Source organism: Oratosquilla oratoria, chromosome 41, assembly GCF_046742065.1.
Source record: "Oratosquilla oratoria isolate Oo_2021 chromosome 41, ASM4674206v1, whole genome shotgun sequence".
In the NCBI taxonomy this organism is placed as follows: Eukaryota; Metazoa; Arthropoda; class Malacostraca; order Stomatopoda; family Squillidae; genus Oratosquilla; species Oratosquilla oratoria.
This window is the reverse complement of record NC_134817.1, coordinates 1,523,395-1,545,000: the sequence shown is the minus strand read 5'-3', so window position 1 is coordinate 1,545,000 and position 21,606 is coordinate 1,523,395. Positions and strand designations below refer to the sequence as shown.

The window sequence follows — 21,606 nt, the reverse complement described above, 5'->3', positions numbered from 1 at the left end:
TATATATATATGGTATGGATGATGGAGAACATAAACACAGGGGAAGGCACGAAACCCTAAACACTCTAACGTTTCTTTCGCGTAGAACTTCTGAGGAAGGACTTCTACGCAAACGAAACGTTAGAGTGTTTAGGGTTCCGTGTCTTCCCCTGTTTTTATGTTCTCCATCATCCATATAATTTGTTTAAAATACTTATCTATATATATATATATATATATATATGTATATATATATACACATATATACACACACACACCCACACAAACACACACACGCGCACACACACACACACACACACATATATATATATATATATATATATATATATACATATATATATACCCATGTATACATATATGTATATTGGAAATTGGTATGTTATAACACGTGTAAAAGTTCACTATAAACCCACTATCGGAGAAATAATAACGGAAAGTACAGGGAAACTGTTTATTTCGACTACTATCTGTAGTCCTCTTCAGCAGAATGCTTACATGAAGTTAAGGTACAAGTATATATGAGGAAATGAGGGGTACATAGAAGGGGATAAGGAAAGTGGGGGGGGGGACTCAGGTTACATGCCCTTGAAAAGGTTGGGTCAAAGAAGGACAGTGGGTGATATTTTGTCCGACCGCTCTTGACATAATTTTGTTGACCGCTAACTTGGTAATACAATCTGTGGACCACTGACCTTTAGAGGTATTAAAGTTAGGATAATGTTTTATTAGAGAAGATTCTACAATTTTTCTTCGATAGCTACAGTCTGAGTTATAAATAATTGATGCATTATCCCAATCAAATCTATGGTCTTTTTGGCTGGCATGAAGGAACACAGCGGAGTTAACTTGTCCACATTTTATAGAGTTTTTATGTTCCTTTAATCTCGTGGACAAATTCCTGCCAGTTTGGCCCCAGTAGACATCATCACAGTCTTTACAAGGCAATTTATATACCCCGGAGTTTTGGTCCACATCATACTGTATATATAAATATATATGTATATATATATATATATATATATATATATATATATATATATATCAAATCAGCCATCCTGAGTCCACTGCTGAACAAAGGCCTCTTTCATAGCATTCCATGATTCACACGACCGCGCCAACCTCTGCCACGTCACTCCTGCAAACTTCTCAATCTCATCTCTCCACCTCCTGTCTGGTCTCCTTCCACGCTTCCCATCTCGCAGCGTCCAGTCAGTAACACACTTGCTCTATCGTTCATCAGTCGTTCGCATTAACTTACCTATTCAATTCCACTTCCTCTCTTTTACCGCCTCCACAACATCTTTCACTCTAGTCTGTTCTCTCACCAGCTTGCTCGCTTTCGGTCTCTCAGCGCTATTCCCATCATTGATCTCTCCATTCTCCTTTGTGCAGTCCTTAGCTTTTTTCCATCGCCTTTGTCAGTTTCCAAGTCTCACACCCGTAGATTATTGCTGGCAGATTGCTGTGATTGTAAACCTTACGTTTTAAACATAAAGGTAGAGAACCTCTCAGGATTTTGTTATATTTACCAAGCACTTTCCAACCAATTGTAATACGTCTGTTTATTTCATTTTCATGATATTTTCTCACTTTCACCATGTGGCCTAAATAATTATATTCTTCAACTTCTTCAAGACTCTCACCATCGATTATAATCTCTTTACTTTGAACTTTCGTGTTGAGCATTACTTTGGTTTTACTCTTATTCATTTTTAAACCTACTTTGAGACTTTCTTTGTTCAGGTCACTCAGCATATCTTGCAAGTCTTCTGCTCTTTCTGAAATGATAATAATGTCGTCCGCAAATCTTAAGTGGTTTAAATATACGCCATTAGTCTTCAAACCTTACTCTTCCCAACTCAATCATCGGAAAATCTCTTCCAAACAAGCTGTAAATAGTTTGGGTGAAATGATATTGCCTTGCCGTACTCCTTTCTCGATCTTGATCTTTTCTCTATCTTTATGTAGTCGAATTACAGCAGTACCTTTGGCATAAATCTTTTCTAAAACTCTTACGATCTGTTCGTTTGTACCCTGATTGCGAACGATTTTGGTATTGTTATTTGTTCTACCGAGTCAAAGGCCTTCTCGTAATCTACAAAAGCTAAACACAAAGGTATATTGTATTCTGTCGTTTTCTCGATTAGTTGGTTCATCGCCTGCAAATGGTCTAAAGTCGAATATCCATTCCTAAAGCCTGCCTGTTCTCTCGGTTTGTTTCTATCTAAAACTTGACCTAGTCTATTTATAAGGATCTTGGAGAATATTTTACATTTGATAACAAGCTAATTGGTCGATAGTTACTAAGGTCCTTCTGGTCTCCTTTTTTATGAAGCAAAATCACTATAGCATTGCACTACTATTCAGGAATGCTTTCTTGATGCAAGCACTGAGTGTACAACTGAGCTAATTTAATATGAATTTTTTCCCTGTGTTTTTCAACAGATCTATCGATACACCATCTTCTCTAGGTGCTTTTCCTCATTTCATAGTATTTAGAGCAAATTCTACTTCTTCCTTTGTAATCTCTGGTACACTACTAACGTCTTCAAATGAATTTACTGACTCAACTACGGTCTTCGACGAGTAAAGCTCTTGGTAAAATTCTTCTACTCTTTTTAACATTCTGTCTCTACATTTAATGATTTCTCCATTTCTGTCTTTCAAACATATAATTTGCTGTCTTCCTAAAGCATGTCTGCGCTCGTTTTTTTAATACTTTTACCTTCCGAATAGTTTCCTTTATTTCACCTATGTTTCTCTTTCTTTTCTCACTCACACAACATTCTATGGCTATAAACAATTGGAAAAATCTTCGCTAAGTGCGTCAGAATTGACAGGGATTTCCTCTTGTTTCTTGCAGAAGAGGCGTGCAACCAGCAGCAGACAGAAACAGCCATGGGAGCTCACAGCGATTCTGGCATGATGGCCTTCGACAACAAAGCCTACTGCACCGACAAATTCAGTCAAGGTGATTTTCTTTTCTTAATCTCTGTTTTATTATTTTTTTCCTGAAATGTTTTGGTTGTGAGCTCATTCATTTCTCTGACGTAAACTTCCCCCAGATTTTTTACGAGAGTAGTAGAGCTTGCGTTAGGATTAGGAATGGAGAGAGCGAATGGTTTGAGGTGAAGTTGGGGCTGCATCAGGACTGTGTCATGTCGCCATGGTTGTTCAACGTGTACATGGATGGGGTGGTACGAGAGCTAAATGTAAGGTTGATGGGAGAGGGATTGTAATTAGAGATACCTGAGGGAGCTGGGAGGTGATTCAGTTGTTGTTTGCCAATGACACTACGCTTGTGGCAGGGTTATAGGGGGTCTAAGGCAGTTAGTGGCGGATGGGAGTTGGAAGTGAACGTGGTTAAAAGTAAGGTGATGAGATGTATAAGGTGTGAGGGTGGTAGCAAGTTGAAAGTGAATCTTAGAGAAGAGAGGCTGGAGCAAACGGATATTTTTAAGTATATGAAGTCGCATGTGGCAGGAAACTGAGTGGGAGTGGAGGTAAACTATGGAGTGAGGGAAGCAAGTAAATGCCTTGGAGGGCTGATGAGTCATGAGAAACAGGCACCTGGGAATGGGTGCAAAGAGAAGATTATATAAAAGGGTGATTGCGCCTACGACACTTTATGGGTTGGAGACTTGGGGTTTAAGAAAAGCTGAAAGGAGGAGTTTAAATGCGCTTGAGAAGAAATGTCTGAGAAGTATGGTTGAGGTTACAAGGTTAGATAGAGTAAGAAATGAGATGATGAGGAGAGCGGGAGTAGAAAAAGAACTGACAAACAGGGCTGATGAAATATCATTGGGATAGTTTGGACACATTGTAAGAATGAGGAAGAAATATTAGCAAAAAAGAGTGTGGAAAACAGAGGTGAATGGAATGAACTTGAGGGGACCAAGAATGAGACGGATGGATAGGGTGAAAAGGGCTTTGAGTAAGAAGGGAATGTCTGTTTAGTGGGAGAGGGAGCAGGCAGGGGATAGGGGTGACTGGAGAATGGTTGTCACTTTGTGTATGGATGATGTTTTGATCCAGCCCAAAGGGTTTTCTTCCCGTCTTCTCTATTCCTTGCATGAGGGGACGAGGGGGGGAGAGTCGCCATGTAAATGAAGAGCCCCTGATGTGGATGTACTGTGTCTTGCTGCATTGGCTCTGAATCAAACATCGGCCATGAGACAGGGATGACCCTTCATCCATAAGGAGCTAAGACGAGAGGAAAACATTGGGTGGGAGTGTGTGCTTGCCTTGGCTGGCTATCTCCCTTATAAAGTGGAAAAAGCTCTTGGCATATAGATTGATAGACAAATCATCTGCCTCGAACTTCTTTCCTTTATCTAAAAAAGGAATGTGATATTCTCTCCTAACTTTGATTTTTGTTTGCCTCTCCTATTGACCTACGCTCACTTGCCCATCCTAATTCCCGCTCCTCTCTCTCTCCGACTCCCAGGTGGAGCAGCCGTGACTGAGAAGAAACTACCTGCGGGGATGATGGCACCAGGACCCAAGGAGCTGACGAAGAAGGAACAGAAACGTGGAATCCTCAAGAATGTCTTCGTCATCTCCTTCGCCTTCATGTGCCTCTTCACCAGCTTCCAGTCCATATCTAATCTCCAGTCGTCCCTCAACAAGTAGGTCGTCCGTTTTGGATAACAGCTTCCATGAGTGTGTTGGCTGGGTTAATAATCGGGTATGTCCTGCACGATAATGACAAAGATAGCCATCCTCATCATTAGTGTCACTATTTCTCTCATTGTCATAACCATTAACAAAAATGTGCTTGACGGGTGGATGGGAACTCGGCATACGGCGAAGTGATGGGGATCAACCAGCTCCAGTTTCGGATCCTACTATGGAAGAGTTGTGCTTTGCCGCATTTCTCTTGACCCGAACAGGACCGCGAGGGTCAGGGTACATCTTTATCCCCAAGGTGCCGAGATGGGAAAAGTGGAAGGAGAGGATTTATTTGTTTATGATGTGGGAGGATGCTTTGACTCGGCCACATCCTTATAACGGGAAAGGTCCTTTGGCATATGCAAGAATCGTATATAAATACTTCATTCATAAACACTATATCAGGTATGCAGAGCTGGGTGTGTTCCGCTTTAGTTTGGCCGCAGTTAGCGCTCCCAAACTATAAAAGCTTATAAGAGACAGATTCATACCGAAATAAAAATCCAGTAGGCCACATACTATACCAAAGAAAATTTTCGTATGCCACACACTATACCGGCACCTATATTGCTTTATTAGTTTGGGAGGGCTAACCGCTGCCATACTAAAGCGGAACGCACCGAGGAACGCATCTAGGAAAGCATTGAGGAACGCGCCCAACTCTAACGTACTTGGTCTGGTTATCGGTGACTTGTTCGCCGTGTCTTACAACCCCATAGAGATAACGATTATTGCCTGGAATTTAACAAATTTGAAACCCATAGCCCCATCGTGATTGGTAAAGCTATTTTCATTGTCGATGGACTATGCTTATTCATTGTGGTGAGTGGAGTGCAATATCTGCCACGGCGCCCGCAGCTCAGCACAGAGAATATGGACAGGCATATCACTCCTGACACTCGTATCAACGAGAATGGCGTGTATAGTTTGTCAGCCAAAACCAGCGCTTCTATTCTTGGGGACAGCATCATACCAAAATGTCATGAAGATGGTGAAGGAGATATTCAAAGAGGGTAGCAGAATGGAAGAATAGAAGTTCAGTGCGATTTCCCCCCCTTTTTTTTTTTCTCCAATCATAAACTATTGCTTAGTGACTTATTCTGTGAGAATGCCACTGAAGTGCCTAGATTATCGACTTTATAAAATGTGCAGTCAATACTCTCCCTCAATCTTGTATCAACATCTCTTCAAAATATGCCAGACGGTTTCGCTGTAATGGAGAAGGACGATCGACGAGTCTCAATAATATGCTGTTACAAGCCTTCATTTCTCTGATTCCAAATAAAATTATTGTCCTTTTCACGCTCTGCAGGGGTGACGGGACTACCTCTCAGTCTGCCTTGTACGCAGCCCTGGTGGTGTCGTGTGCTTTCGTACCTACATGGATGATCAAGAAGTTCACAGTCAAGTGGACATTGGCTATGTCCATGCTGGGCTATACAACATACATTGCGGCCCAGTTCTACCCTGCGGTCTACACTCTCGTGCCAACTGCCATCCTTCTCGGTCTGGGGGCAGCGCCTATGTGGTCGGCTAAGTGCACTTATCTCACTCAGGTAGGTCGACCAAGTGTACTTGTTTTGTAATAGGGATGGCCGACGAAACACTGATTATGAATAAATTAGTAATTGTACAATACTGCAAAGACAACACGCGTGCTCACGTTGGGGACGAGACCAAGACTAACCGACGCCAAGCTTACTTAGCGCGGGAAAACATACACAATTCGTCTTGGTTCCCCTACAAAAAGGCGCAACTACAGAGGATTGCAAAGGCGGAGCATGGCGACAGGAGACCTTTTGGTCCATATCTAGGTCGGATGCGAATAATAATGACAATGATAATGACAATAATAATGACAATAATAATGACAATAATAAAATCAATATACAATAATAAATATACAATACTACAAGTACGTATGTATAATATACATGGAATGTTTAATGCTACCATTACAGTTCCTCAGATAGACTGCTCAAAGACGAGTATATAACATACAGGTTGTATGGCACTAGAACATTATCGGAATTACAGGAGATTCCTTTGAGAAATTTTGGTTACAATAATTCTGATTCAGTGACAGTCAAATTAACAAAGAACACAAAATATTGAATGAGGATTATGTTCTTACATTCTTTGAATTTCCAACTTTGGTTTGCTTCAAATTGTAATATGTACCATACCTGTCGTTGATAATGACTTGTCTACTTCTAAATCATTATCTAATAAAAAAAAAAAAAAAACGGGATGAATACATTTGACCGACTAAAGAGCCTTAAAATAAGTCATATTTCTTTTCTTTCTATCTCGTTGGCCTCTATTAACACCCTTTTGATCTCTCTCTCTCTCTCTCTCTTTCTCTCTCTCATTTTCTCCTTTTTGTTCCAGGTGGGTCAGAAATATGCCGAACTGGTGGGCGAAGACACCGAAGTTATTATCACGAGGTTCTTCGGAATCTTTTTCCTCTTCTTCCAGTCCGCTCAGGTGTTGGGAAACCTTATCTCTTCGGCAAGTGAGTTTGAAAGCTCACCCATAGTTCTTACTTCCCGGCTCCTTTTTTTCCAAGAAAGGTGAAGATCGCTTTGGCATTACGATTCATCTTCACTCTGCAATGAATTATTGAAAATACCTAAGTGCTTTTGTTTCCCTTTAAGGGACAAGTGTGATATGTACCCTCTAGTCTTTGAAAAGTGTGACAAACATACTCACTCAACCAGACTGGCAGAAAATCAAACAAACAAACAAACAAACTGATATATAGTGTTGCATAGGCAGAATTATTTTATGGGAGAAATGCACAACGAACCAACCCTTTCTCGGGTCACGAACAGATGTGTTTGCCATGTGTGGCGGCTCTGCTAGGGGTGGAGATGGAGAACCTGGGACGCGTTGAGGTCTCCAGGAGAGCGTCCATATGGGCGCCTAAACAACATTTTCCATTTCCAGGGACAATCGACCACTTTTATTTATTTATTTATCTATTCTTTATCGGTGGAGCTCGGGAGATTGTGAATGGATAAAGTATCTCTCTCTGTGGTGAGGAGACTGGGCAGTGGTGAGATCAAGAGTAAAGGTTACGCCTGATGCTGGTCGGGATGCAGCCACAGGGCTCACTAAGGCGGAAGGGAGACTGTAGGCATATCTGAATGGTTACACCGTCGGTTGATGAGCGTATGGTATTGGTTTCGTTGGAAAAAATCTTGAGATTTATCTTATTGCAGTGTCTACTCCTACAGAGGAGTGTGAACTTCAAGTGAAGATGTTTAGTCAGTAGACGACTAGCACCCACCTAAAAGTATGCAAGAACAACTTCCAATAGATTTGAGGTTCTTGGAGCACATGAAGATCCCGAAGATCACTAAATGGTGCGGTGTTGTGTGAGACACAAGAAAGATAGAGTTAAATCGTACAACCAGATTAGCTGGAGATCTAGGCCAATATAGGGCTCTAAATCAGTGGACTAGAACACTTTTGACAGGCGATAGTAGAAGTATGTCAGGGAAATCGTTGAAGATTTCGAGGATTATTTTATTGCTAATGACCTCAGCCTTGCTTACTAAACCCTGAAAAATATGTCTCCAATTCTGTAACCCAGGTGAGCAATGTCGGAACATCCAACTAGTGTCAGACACAAACGGGCATACATCTCGCATGGCCGAATACTTTGGGTAGTTGTATATGGCTAATTTTCCGAGTGGTTAACTTACACTGACGGTTGTTTAGATGACGGTTGCTGATTTGTCGATAGATGAGACGCCACCGTCTTGTGTAAGGCTAGAGATGCTGCAACTTGAAGAGTTGAGAGACAGCTGGCAATTCCAACGTCAGCACGATGTTGTTGAAAACCAGATGTGAGGCAATAATCTCTGAGCTGCATGCAGTGTTCTCTACCGTTTGACAGCCTGATGCTATTCCCTCTGGCTGGAAAAGATGGTCGGTTGACCTTATTTGGAAGGAGAAAAGGGACTGCAACAGTTACTAAGGTATAACATTGGTTAGTATAGTGGATGAGGTGCTCGCCCATCTATTACTGGCACGGGTCCAAGCGTTTGGGGACCAACTGGACGGTATATGGAGAGGACAGTGAGATCTTATGATAATCATACAGAATCTAATTTAGATTCGAATCAAGTTGTTTGTGTCCCCTGTCTTATTGTACGGCTGACAGACATGGACACTGAATACTGGCTTAAAGAGGCGTCTTGACTTCATTATTTCCAAGTGCTTTCGGAGAATTACGAATTATCAATTGTATGACTGTATCAAACCGATTGCTCTGTGAGACTCAGTGAAAGCCTGTTTCCATCATAATTCATGAATGTCAACTCTGGCTACATGGGCATCCGACACGACTCCCTGAATTAATCCCAACCACGGCTTGTTTCCACAAGAGGCAAGCCTCGGTGGAGAAGACGAAACGGGCGCCCACAGTACTAGATAGGACAAACCGACCGTTCCTGCCGAGAGTGTTTGGAATGTAAAGGATGGTGTTCTGATAAACCAGTGGTTCCCAACCCCAGGGTCGCGAGGGTGTTTTTGAGGGTCGCCAATGGTTTTTTTTTTCATTTTTTTTTCATTCAAGTTTCAAATGTATTTAAATTCATTGTGCTAGTAAATATAAACTGAACTATAAAAACGAAAGTTTATAAACATTATGCAAGTACGTAGAAATATAACATGAAATGGTTGAATTTATTATTCCAATTTGGGTCGCGACTCCAGGCTAAGATTGGATTTAGGGTCGCAGCCAAAAAAGGTTGGGAAACAGTGTGATAAACCGTGGTGAATGATATCGGTGTGTGGGTAAAGCGGCAACCTCGTCCATATCTACGAAATGGATTGTTTGTAGTCAAGAATAGAACAGTTCCATGATACACATCGGCCAATAGCAAGTTTCACTTCCTCGTGAGTGACGCCACCATCTTTTGATTAGAAATGAAGATGATGAGACGACATTCGAATTTACACCTTTAGATTTATTTCCTATGGATCTTAAGCATAAGCTTAGGTTTATATAGAAAACGTTACTATCAGTGACTTATTACAACGTTCCCCTTCTTCTTTATGAAGCTAGTCTGTTTTGTATGTCAAAACCTCTCCCGCTTAGTATAACGTACATTATATCTTATTCCCGGTCCTTCTTTTGCAGTTCTGTCTATGGGCAACAGCGAGACTGAGGACGTGATCAATGAGGCGGCGCTTAAGTACTGCGGGGCCAATTTCTGCCAGGATCAGGACCTCGGAAACGTGACCCTGGACAACTTAGACCCTCCCCCGGCATCAAAGATCTACACCATGGTTTCCATCTACCTCTTCTTCGCTCTCCTCTCCTCTGCCCTCATCGTTCTATTTGTCGATCCCCTTGATAAGTAAGTTTCTCGTTCCTTTCTAAAACACACACACACACACACACACACACACACACACACACACACACACACACACAACTCGTGGCGCGGTTGGTAGAGTTCCCGGCTGTCACTACGGCGGTCCGGGTTCGACTCCCGCCTAGGGCTGAAATAATTTCAGTGGCGCTACGCTGCGAGCCGTTACTCCAACTCTCGTGGGCGGGGAGTTGGGTGTGTGTGTGTGTGCGTGTAAGGTCACAGCATTACCCATAGATAGGCCATATATGAGCTCTGAGCTCTTTTCCGGAAGGGAAATAACTGTTGATCACTAGTCCAACACGTGATCCAAATGACCATGGTGAATACAAACACACACACACACACACACATATACTCACTCACATACACATATATTGAATGATATATGATTGGCGTAAGCTATATCAAGAAAATAAATGAAGAGCTGTCCGTCGTCCTTCTTGGCAACCTATAACACTGGCTGCTGCTGCCGCAGGTACGGTGAGAACGAGCGCGAGGGATCCTCAACGGGCAAGATCGGCTGGGAGTCCCTGGTGGCCACTTTCAACCACATGCGTCATCCGTACCAGATCCTCATCATCCCTCTCACCATCTGGTCGGGATTAGAGCAGGGATTCATTAATGCCGACTTTACAGCAGTAAGTGTTCAAGAAAGAAAAGCTGGACGAGTTGGACTGTAGTACTGTAAACAGAACAATGTTTGACATGTGAGATGTACTAAAGAATTCGTTTCTGTATTTGACAACGTGTTTACATAACTCGTCCTTTTTATTATTCATTTATTTATTTATTTATTGCCAATTATAATTTGTCAGTTTAGGGAGGCGGTACATATAAACGTGATAGGAACGTTATGCTTCGAAATAACTGGACGAACGTCTCCTTGCATTCCCCTACAGGCGTTCGTTTCCTGCGGTCTCGGTGTCCACATGGTTGGTTACGTCATGATCTGCTTCGGAGTCTGCGACGCGATCTGTTCGATCAGCTTCGGTCCTCTCATCAAGCTCTTCGGCCGCGTGCCCATCTTCACCTTCGGCGCCGTCGTCAACGTGGCCATGATCATCACCCTCCTCCACTGGATGCCGCACCCCGACGACCTCATCCTCTTCTTCGTCGTCGCTGCTCTCTGGGGCGTCTCCGATGCCATCTGGCAGACCCAGATCAACGGTAAGGTTGATTCAAACGTTCGTCTCACACTTGAGTTCATGGGAGGGAATAGACCATGTTTTCACTAGTGCATCTTATAATTTTCGCGAAAAATGGACTCCACAACTTTTAAATTATGAAAAAATTTAAGTTAGAAAATGTGTGATGTCTTGAATGTAGCAGCTGGTACATTATTTTTTCTTGAAAAAATGTATCCAGGGATACAGGGATGACCTGCGAAAACTGTTCGGGAGAACAATGATATGTAACTTGTTTACGATATATCCTGGTGACGTTTATTGGCATCATTTTTCTGCCTACTAAAAGGTGTCATGAGAAATAGGCATTTGGGAATGGATACAAAGAGGAGGTTGCATGAAGGGGTGATTGTGCCGACGGGTTTGTATGGGGCAGAGAGAGGATAATAGGAAAAGTTCGAATGTCTTTGAGATTAAATGTCTGAGAAGTATGGCAGGGGTTACTAGGTTGGATAGAGTGAGAAACGAGGAGGTGAAGAGGAGAGTGGGAGTGGAAAAGGAGATAACAGATATAGCTGATGAAAGAGTATTGGGATGATTTGGATACAAGGAAAGAATGAGTGAAGAAAGATTAGTAAAAGAGGTGTGGAAGGCAGAGGTGGATGAAGTGAACTTGAGGGGACGACCGAGAATGAAATGAATGGATGGGGTGAAGAGGGGGAATGTCTGTTGTGCAAGGAAGGGAGAAGGTCGGACATAGGGATGAATGGAGAGTTCCTGTGTACGTATGATACCGTTATGGCAAGAAGAGAGGGGCGGGGGATGGGGGCTTAGGGGTTGTTTATGAGTGAATGATATTTTGACACTGCTTGAAGGGATTTCTCCCCGTCTTCTCTTTATGTGCATGAGGGGACAGAAAGAGGGGTCGCCGATTAAGTGAAACGGTCTTGCTATATGTTGTGTCTTGCTACATTGATTCTGACCCAGTGCAGTGGGCGTGATACAGGGATGACCCGTCATCCATGAGGAGCTAAGATGGGAGGGAGGAAAGGGTATATCTATAGGTAGATAGATTTTTTCTGCTTATTAATAGAACTTTGCTAGGAAAGTGGTGTATTATGACCAGACAAAAACTTCTGCGTCCTGTCCAGCTTTTGTGACATTATTCGTGAGGGCTCAGCTCTTTTGTACTTTGTATAAGAGTGACTCAACCGTGTGTGCATTCATCTGATTATATATATATATATATATATATATATATATATATATATATATATATATATATATATATATACATAGATCGAATTGTAACATTCAAGAGAGTAGCTTCGCTTGCCAGGTGTCGAATTGTAGTGTTTGGTTACTACATTTGGTGACCCTGGAGTCACCAAACACTACACCGTATCCTTGTCTATATGGGTCAGATTTTGCTCTAAGTTCATCTGTAGCTTTTGACTTCACTAATTCCTCAATTAGGGGAAGGGTTGAAATAAGTCAGACCTCTTCTTACAAAGCACGTATGCCATCCTTGGTTTGGCTTCCTTTCTCGGACCCCTCTCTTTCACTCACTCTCTCTCTCTCTCTCTCTCTCTCACACACACACACACACACACACACACACACGTAAGCACATGCACACGTTAACAATTTAATATCTCCGCTCCAAAAATATTCACTAATTGTTTGATTTTGCACAGCATTCTACGGCGTCATCTTCCCTGGGCAGTCCGAGGCAGCCTTCAGCAACTACCGTCTATGGGAGTCGGTAGGTTTCGTCATCGCCTACATTTGCAGTACCCTCATCTGTGTTGAATCCAAGATCGTCATCCTCATCATTTCCTTGACGCTGGGCATCCTTGCTTATTACGCCATTGAGGTTCTCGAACGACTCAAGTGGCTCAAGAAAGACGAACAAGGTAAAGTCATTCCCATCGACCGCTTGTTGTTCACGTCCACATCCTAGGAATCTTCACCCCCAAGTCTCAATCTCTCTTCAACGTATCAACCTTGGAAAGCAGCTTCACATCCCTCGAGGAAATCAGGAGTCCTTCGGACTGGTAGGAAGTCATTGCAAGTTCCTTGTCACCCCAGAGGGTATTTGCAAAATTCAAAACGACTCCGTAATGCAGTTTGGTTCCAATTTGTTTTGATGATTTGATTCTGAAATGATACACCAATTACCTATTGTTTATTAGTGAATTTGAGGGGATCTTGTCCCACAATTCATTTCTGGTTAATGAAAATTTATTCATTTCTCGTAACTCAAATCATACACTGAAAGACGTCACATCTGCGTTTTCTTTAGTCATGTGCCTTCATATGGGCCAAGTCTTAGCCAAGAACCAAATAACTGCCATTCACAAGTTCGCGTAAAACCTGTATATAGAAAAACTCGTTCAAGTATCACGTTTCTTCTGTTTCTAAGTACACTTGTTAAGATATTCTAATATCAAACGAGCAAAATATCTTGCGAAAAGAAACTGATGAGCTTACTGTGAATCTGCACTGTCAGTGGGAACCATGGCTGTTGTTTAATTGTAGTTCATAAACGATAGTTACGTATCATCTTCTGATTGGTACTGCGAGTTATGCAGAATTAAATGCAGTAATTCACACAATATTTATAACAAAACTGTGATGTTGTGGCGAGGTGTCTCAGGCGACTTCCAGAAGTCCTCCTGTTGTTCCAAGAGACACTTGGCCACTGTTGTGTCTTGGTAACTCCGTCCACGTCGATCACTCCCTGGCAGGGTCAGTTACATAAGAACATAAGAATAAAGGAGACTGCAAGAAACTATAAGGCCTACACTAGGCAGCAACGTATCCGTCACCACCTGTCATCCCCATCCATAAAGTTGTGTAATTGTTTTTTAAAACAACTGATAGTTTCAGTTGCGGTAAATCGCTGTGTTTTTTAGGTCAATGTCGAGTCTCCCCCACCCCCCACCCCACACACGGTAACTACACAATATCTATTGTGCATGTGTGTGAATTATCAGAATTATATCTGATAGTATTATGAATAGTTACAAAGTCCTCTGTGAGGGGCACCATCCTAGCCTTCCGATAGGGGGGGAGTTTGTGATGTTAAACCAAATCATTATGTATATAGATGATGTATATAAATGTATATTGATGTTCAATGATTTATATTAAGATTATTTCTATGTTAGTATTTAAGGAATTAAGAGACTGAGAAGATTTAAGAAAATACAGTCTTTTGAATTTTAGTAAATAAAATCTCAGAATCTGTATATTTCTTATTACTATTAACCTTATTGTCACCGTACTGGGGAACTAACGGTATGGTGACATCCGGTCGATACTGTATTCTAGAACAGCGTTTCTCAACCAGGGTCCCTAAGGGTTTCGCGGGAACAAGTGAGATACGCTAATGCACTTTTGATTTTTTATTTAATTTCATATACGTAATATAATTAAACACGCACGACATATTCTTGGTTATTGTAATAATGTAATATAGGCATCATCCTGTCTAACCTAGTATTACGATGAAAATAAAATGAGAAAGATTTTTTTTCTTTTTTTTTGCGCAGGGGTTCCTTGAGACATATAATTTTTTTAAAGGTTACGCAAGGGTAAAAAGGTTGAGAAACGCTGCTTTAGAGACTGATTGCATAAAATATCAAAATTTTCATTCATAGATTTCTCATTGGAATCAATTTAGCGCGTAAAAGAGCCAAGGAAACGTACTCGACCCAGGAATTAATATCCTCGAAAATATCACAACTGATGTCAAAATTGGCAAAAACATTATATCTAATGACTACAATCTAATTCTCAGAATAGACATACCTGACTTCAGAGGAATTCATTTTACCTGCCAACAAGACTTTTCAACTTAAGAGTTGACACGTCACGATATACTGTCCAGAATAAAACTTACAATTAAATCTACCGGAACATTCGTAAACCGAATCTCTGAGCCGACCCTGAAGTCGCTGCTTGAAAGCTGTACCAAGGAAGCCCCTTTCAGTTCCCCGCGAGGAAAGATGATTATTCACCAGGATGGCGTTGCAACACAACACTACTGCAGTGCCCCCTTAACGCATATACAGTACTATTTTTGTAAGATAAGAAGGGGTTTACACGACAGATACGTGTTTAAAGTGATGTGTGAACGTGTGAAAGGGGTATTTGGGGTTTAACCAACGTGTTCGACAACCAAATACCCCGTTCACACGTTCACACATCACATTAAACACGTGTCTGTCGAACCGCGTTCGACGAACCGTTCGACCGTGTGAACCCCTCTAAGATTACTAATCTTGGTCAAAACATTGTGTGTGTCCATGTTAATCAAATTATATATTGTAAATAATATTGCCACATGCAAGGATAGCCCTTATATGGGAATAGCATCTAAATGTAACATTTTCTATAAATTGTACAAAGTAATAAAATATTGATTGTATATAATTTATTTGATGGCGGACGGGCGATTTATAAGTCCAATTAATCATAATATTCAATATAATCCTTCTCTTACGGACAACACAAAATTACCACGGTGTGATAACTAACCTTACTAAGGTCTTCTGTGAGAGTTTTCTTTGCACACTTCGTAATGGTCACTGCCGAAGAACGCGTCTTAGGTGACATCCAGAAGCCTAGCACGTACTGCCTTTCATGTGTACACACAGTGATGCCAAGCTCTTAGTATTACCTCAAAGATTCGAGGAGAAATCTGGCCTACATTTCAACATGGAAAAAAGAGTACCGTTGGCGCCCTTCTCTTCTTAGATGTCCGGACACAATTTCTGCTTCAGTCTAAGTCAAATCGACTAATTCTGGCCACTGTTTGAATTGAGGAGGGCGAATGCCCTGACCGATTCAGGATAGCTTTGCCCCACTGTAGCGAACGAAATAGACACTATATATAAATATATGTATATATGTATATATATATATACACATCGGATATCCCAAATATTCGTAGATAATGGATACCTACATCATGTCGTCACCAGTGTGATCAAACAAACTGTGAACAAATAGTATTATTAGCAAGACACGAACATCCCACCAGGCAACAAAATTAATCTATAAGTCCCTGATGTCAACCTCATACAAGACCGAAGAACACGTAATCAAAGACATCGTTAAAAGAAATCTCAAACCTACCAAAAAAGGGTGATTTGTTAAATCTTGCAGTTTTCTATAAAACTAATAAGGAAATTAGTAACCCGGGGTTAATAAACAACAACACTCCATAACATCCTCTCCCCCAGCTTAGTCATGACGTATACAAGTTTGAATGTCAACATGAGGACTGTGGGCCTCATATGACGTATATGTATGACTACCACCTAGGTCAGGAAAAGGCAAGCTCTACTTTTATCTTCAGGAGCTTTAAAGAAAAATCACTACAAACCACCACCAATTACAACTCACTAGAGAGGCCCTCGTTAAAGGCACTTCCAGCATTGGTACTGAAAGAGACGGTAGGCCACTTGGGATTCTGGAAGCGCTTCATACCAAACACTGTAACCACGACACAAATAAACAGCTTCATAATGTCAAACTCCTTCCTTCTTCCAAAGACATATCCGTGCATTTCCATGTAGATAATATCAGCCCATTCACCCCACGGCGTGGGTGATCATTTGTTCGTCCTGTGAGGTGAATGACCTTTCTTCCTGACTGTGACTCTTCCGAGATTCACTCTCTTTGAATTCCTGAAATGCCTGAGAAATATGATAGGAGTTACTAGGTTGGATAGAGTAAGAAACGATGGGGTGAGGAGAGCGGAGATGGAAAGGGAGTTGGGAGATAGGGTTGATGAAAGAGTATTAGGATGGTTTGGACACATGGAAAGAATGAGTGAAGAAAGATTAGCAAAAGAGGAGTGGAAGGCAGGGGTGGAGGGAGTGAATATAAGGGGATGACCAAGAATGAGATAGATGGATGGGGTAAAAGGGGCATTGGGAAAGAGGGGAATGTCTGTTGAGGAAGGACGGAAGAAGACAGAAGATAGGGGTGAATGGAGGATGGTTGTGTATAGATGAAGCTGTGATGCATGGAAAGGAGAGGGCGAGGGATTAGGGGGGTTAGGGAGTATGTGTGAACAATATTTTGACGCAGCCCGAAGGGATTTCTCGCCGACTTTTCTTTTTCTGCATGAGGGGACGGAGAGAGGGGTCGCTGATTAAATGAAGCGGCCTTGCTGTGAATATGCCGTGCTTTGCTGCATTGCTTCTTACCCAGGGCAGTGGGCAAGATGCAGAGATGACCCGTCATCCAGGAGGAGCCAAGAAAAGAGGGAAGGAGGGAGGAATGGTGAATGGGAGTGGAGTATGTGGGGATGAAATGGGTGGGAGTGAATTTATGCCTTTGACTTTTGGTACCTACCTTATAAGGAGTAAAAAGCCGCTGGTATATGTATGCATACATATACACACACACACACACACACACACACACACACATATATATATATATATATATATATATATATATATATATATGTATGTATGTATGTATATATGATCGAGGTCAGGCTTATTGGCTTTTAGTTCTGTGGGTTCTGCTTCCTACCCTTTTTTAATATACGAGTATTGGTCATGATAGATATCTTATTTATTTATCTATTTATTTTAAGTAACCTTTAATGAAATAGTGATTTCCTTGTTTTTCTTTTTTATTCCCTTATTTTCTATTTATCTAATTATTTTAGACAGCAACCGTAGAGCTCTGGTGTTTTATTATCTTGTAGATTCTCTGTGCATCTTTCAATGTTTTCTTCTGTCATAATTATAGTAGTGCGTAAATTTCTGTCCAACGTAATACATGAATCAGTATTTCAATTTTAGGTGTTTTGTTCCTGAATAAAGAACTAGAGTAGCTATTTAGGATATGCCACATACTATACCTTCATTTCAATATAAAAGTTGACCGTTGACAGACATCAGAAGACCAATATGATCCCTGATAACTTTTCATCTCTGACTAGAAAACCTGGCTCTTTTGAAGATGGCAACGACCAAGAGTTGGCTAAGTAAACACCATATGAGAGCTAAACAGTTTTTGAATGTACAACAATTCGTTCACATGATACCAACGAGCAAAATGTTGTGTCTTCAATAAAGACTTCGTTTTCCAATAGTATTTCACCCATCCTTGACTATGCGGTACAGTTTTGGTCTCCATCCTACAGAATGGACAGAAATTCACTAGAATCAGTACAGAGAAGAATGACCAAAATAATACATGGACTCAGAAATTTGCCTTACGAAGAGAGGCTTAGGCACCTTAACTTACACTCTCTGGAAAGACGCAGAGTGCGGGGTGATCTAATAGAGGCGTTCTAGTGGATCAAAGGCAATGGTGATGCAAACAATGTCATCATATTAAAGCAACAGGGCAAGACTCGCAGTAGTGGTTTTAAACTGGAAAAAATTTAGATTTAAGAAGGAAATAGACAAGAATTGGTTCACTAATAGGGTGGTCGACGAATGGAATAGACTTAGTAACCATGTAGTAAGTGCTGAAACTATCAGTTGTTTTAAGAAACGATTAGACAATTTTGTGGATGGGGATGACAGGTGGTGATGGATACGAAGCTGCCTAGTGTAGGCCTTATGGTCTCTTGCAGTCTCCTTCATTCTCATGTTCTTATTTCCTTGGCTACCATGCTTAAGGGCGGTCGCGAAGTTTTCGTGGAAATTTATGCACATTTTGTCGAGGTGACATCACTCGAATATTTTCTTTCAAGGGGTGACTTTTATATTCAAAGCTAATGTTATTTTCTATTAACGACTCAAGTCACAATATGCCCTGGGTTTTCTTTCAAGGGGTGACTATTATATTCAAAGCAAATGTTCTTTTTCTATTAATGACTTAATCACAATGTGCCCAGGGTAAAGGCCTTTGTTGGGCGCAAGGACATGGCGAGTTTCACGTTGTTCTTGCCAAAACTGTGACGGTAGAAGGGAAATACAAACAAACACTTATTTTCTATTCATACAAATGTAACTGAAGAATTCGTTTTGGATTTTCTTTGGGTTTATCAGCCAGTTTAATTTCCGATTCTCGTTATTTTTTCTTGTTTTTCAATTTTCAAATCCATCTGGATCATATAATTCTCATAATCGTTATGGGATTGAAAACATTCCAGTCTCCTATAAGTCTGTCTTTTTCTCAATACTTTTCTATATTTATCAAGCCATTTTAGACGAGATTGTTTTGAAAATCTCCTTTCCTTAAATGGAATATAGCTACAAATTTTCGATGAGTGTGTTTTGAAATATTTACAGCTTTTCCACCGTTTTTTTTTTTTTTTTTTTTTTTTTTTTTTAAACTTAATCCTGACACCTAATCTTTTGAGCTGAAACTCTTGTCGTAGGCCAATAAAATGAATTCCTCTGAAGTCAGGTATGTCTATTCAGAGAATTAGATTGTAGTCATTAGATACAATGTTTTCACCAACTTTGACATCAATTGTGATATTTTCGAGGATATCAATTCCTGGGTCGAGAACGTTTCGTTGGTGTATGAGTTGAATTAAATTAATTCTAATGAAAAATCTATGGTAAAAGTTGGATATTTTTTGCAATCAATCTCTAAAGTATCGATTGGATGTTACTATGCCTTTAATACCACAGCATGGTGTCAAAAAAGGTTTGTAGTAATAATAAGAAACATTCAGATTCCGAGAATTTATTGACTAAAATTTGTATAACGAAAAGAGTGTACTTTGATACATCTTTCCATTCAACAAACAGCATGTCACGCTCTCTTGATTCCTTAAATACTAATGAATATAGAAATAACCTTAATATAAAATGATTGTACATCAATATACACTTGAATACATCATATCGATACAATAATACTATCAGATATAATCCTGATAATTTACACATAACATACCATCACCCGGTTTTTGTATGACAAGGAACTACATCATAATGACATAAAGAATTTCTGTCACCAGTGGTGTGATGGAAGGGGCGGAAGATAGGAATTACAGTGTCTGTACATATTACAGATGTCATGAACAATAAAGAAATGAACGCGCACGCTTGAACAAAGGAAGTTCTACTATAATATATCTTGGGTGTTTATTTTCACGGTTTAAGACCAAGTGATCTTCGGGACATACCAAGGGTGATTGGGTGGGTGATTGGGTGGGTGATTGGAGTGCAGGGATGAGGAGGATTGGGGGAGTCCCGGAATGGCACATCTGATCAAATTACCGGGAGTTGGATTAAAGTCCTTGTCGTTGATAAGAAAATCTTTTTACAAAATAAACTTGAAATGGCATTTGGCTTTAATGCATGAGCAACCTATTTTTGTAGTGATCCATTCGCGCGGGGGTGATAAAAATGATCTTTCACGGTGGTAACATATACTATTATCAGTGTAACATCCCGTAAAGACCATTGTTGAATATTGACGATAATGGTAGAGCTTGGAAAATGTTGAAAATCACAGGAATTTTTTGAAAACTTACATATATATTCATCTGCCGACATTAATGAAAAAAATCGGTAAAATTTTCCATTACAGTTGTAAAAAATAATTACAAAAATATCTGGAATGAGTTTGGTAAGGCACGCACAAAAAAACCCTGTGTCCTGTTTCTCACCAAAAAAAAAAATATATATATATATAGGTATTTATAATCACAGACAAGTGACCCCCTTGATTAGTGACCAGGCAAAACTGACCATAGATGCTCGTGAGAGCAAGTTGAACACCAGAAGGTATGATCAGAACAGGGAAAAAAAGGAAGTCATTAGATCCTGAATTTTTGTAAAGAGAAATCCATTTGTCCGTAGAATGACTCTGGAATGTATTGATGCCGCTCACAAGAAGCAACGGCAATCTATTAAACCCGGAGTAAACGGATCGTGCGCGCGAACCCGACAGGTGACGTGAATGATACAGAGTTTAACAAGGGTGATCGACATGGACGGAGTTACCAAGACACAACAGTGGCCAAGTGTCTCTTGGAACAACCGGAGGACTTCCGGAAGTCGCCTGAGACACCTCGCCACAACATCACAGTTTTGTTATAAATATTATGTGAATTACTGCATTTAATTCTGCGTAACTTGCAGTACCAATCAGAATATGATACGTAACTATTGTTTATGAACTACAATTAAACAACAACAGCCATGGTTCCCACTGACAATGCAGATTCACAGTAAGCTCATCAGTCTCTTTTCGCAAGATATTTTGCTCGTTTGATACTAGGATATTTTAACAAGTGTACTTAGAAACAGAAGAAACATGATAACTGAACGAGTTTATATATGTTCGTGATAACAAGACTTCGTGGAACTTGTGAATGGCAGTTATTTGGTTCGTAGCCTTGACCCATACGATCGTATTTTACTTTTGTGGATCATGATACTAAAGAAAATGCAGAAGTGACATCTTTCAGTGTATGG

At 40.6% G+C, this 21,606-nt stretch overlaps 1 protein-coding gene across 1 annotated transcript in view; it reads left to right on the top strand.

Moving 5' to 3' along the window:
• The window catches only part of LOC143021257 (UNC93-like protein), a 17,013-nt gene extending 2,612 nt beyond the window's left edge, over nucleotides 1–14,401 (top strand). Inside the window, exons 2-9 of the mRNA XM_076178655.1 lie at nucleotides 2,864–2,971; nucleotides 4,448–4,628; nucleotides 5,984–6,227; nucleotides 7,063–7,186; nucleotides 9,824–10,043; nucleotides 10,537–10,699; nucleotides 10,961–11,228; nucleotides 12,883–14,401. Coding sequence (XP_076034770.1) covers nucleotides 2,864–2,971; nucleotides 4,448–4,628; nucleotides 5,984–6,227; nucleotides 7,063–7,186; nucleotides 9,824–10,043; nucleotides 10,537–10,699; nucleotides 10,961–11,228; nucleotides 12,883–13,148 — 1,574 coding nt within the window. The 3' untranslated portion in view covers nucleotides 13,149–14,401. The remainder of the gene's footprint in view (nucleotides 1–2,863; nucleotides 2,972–4,447; nucleotides 4,629–5,983; nucleotides 6,228–7,062; nucleotides 7,187–9,823; nucleotides 10,044–10,536; nucleotides 10,700–10,960; nucleotides 11,229–12,882) is intronic.
• Nucleotides 14,402–21,606: the final 7,205 nt, after the last annotated feature.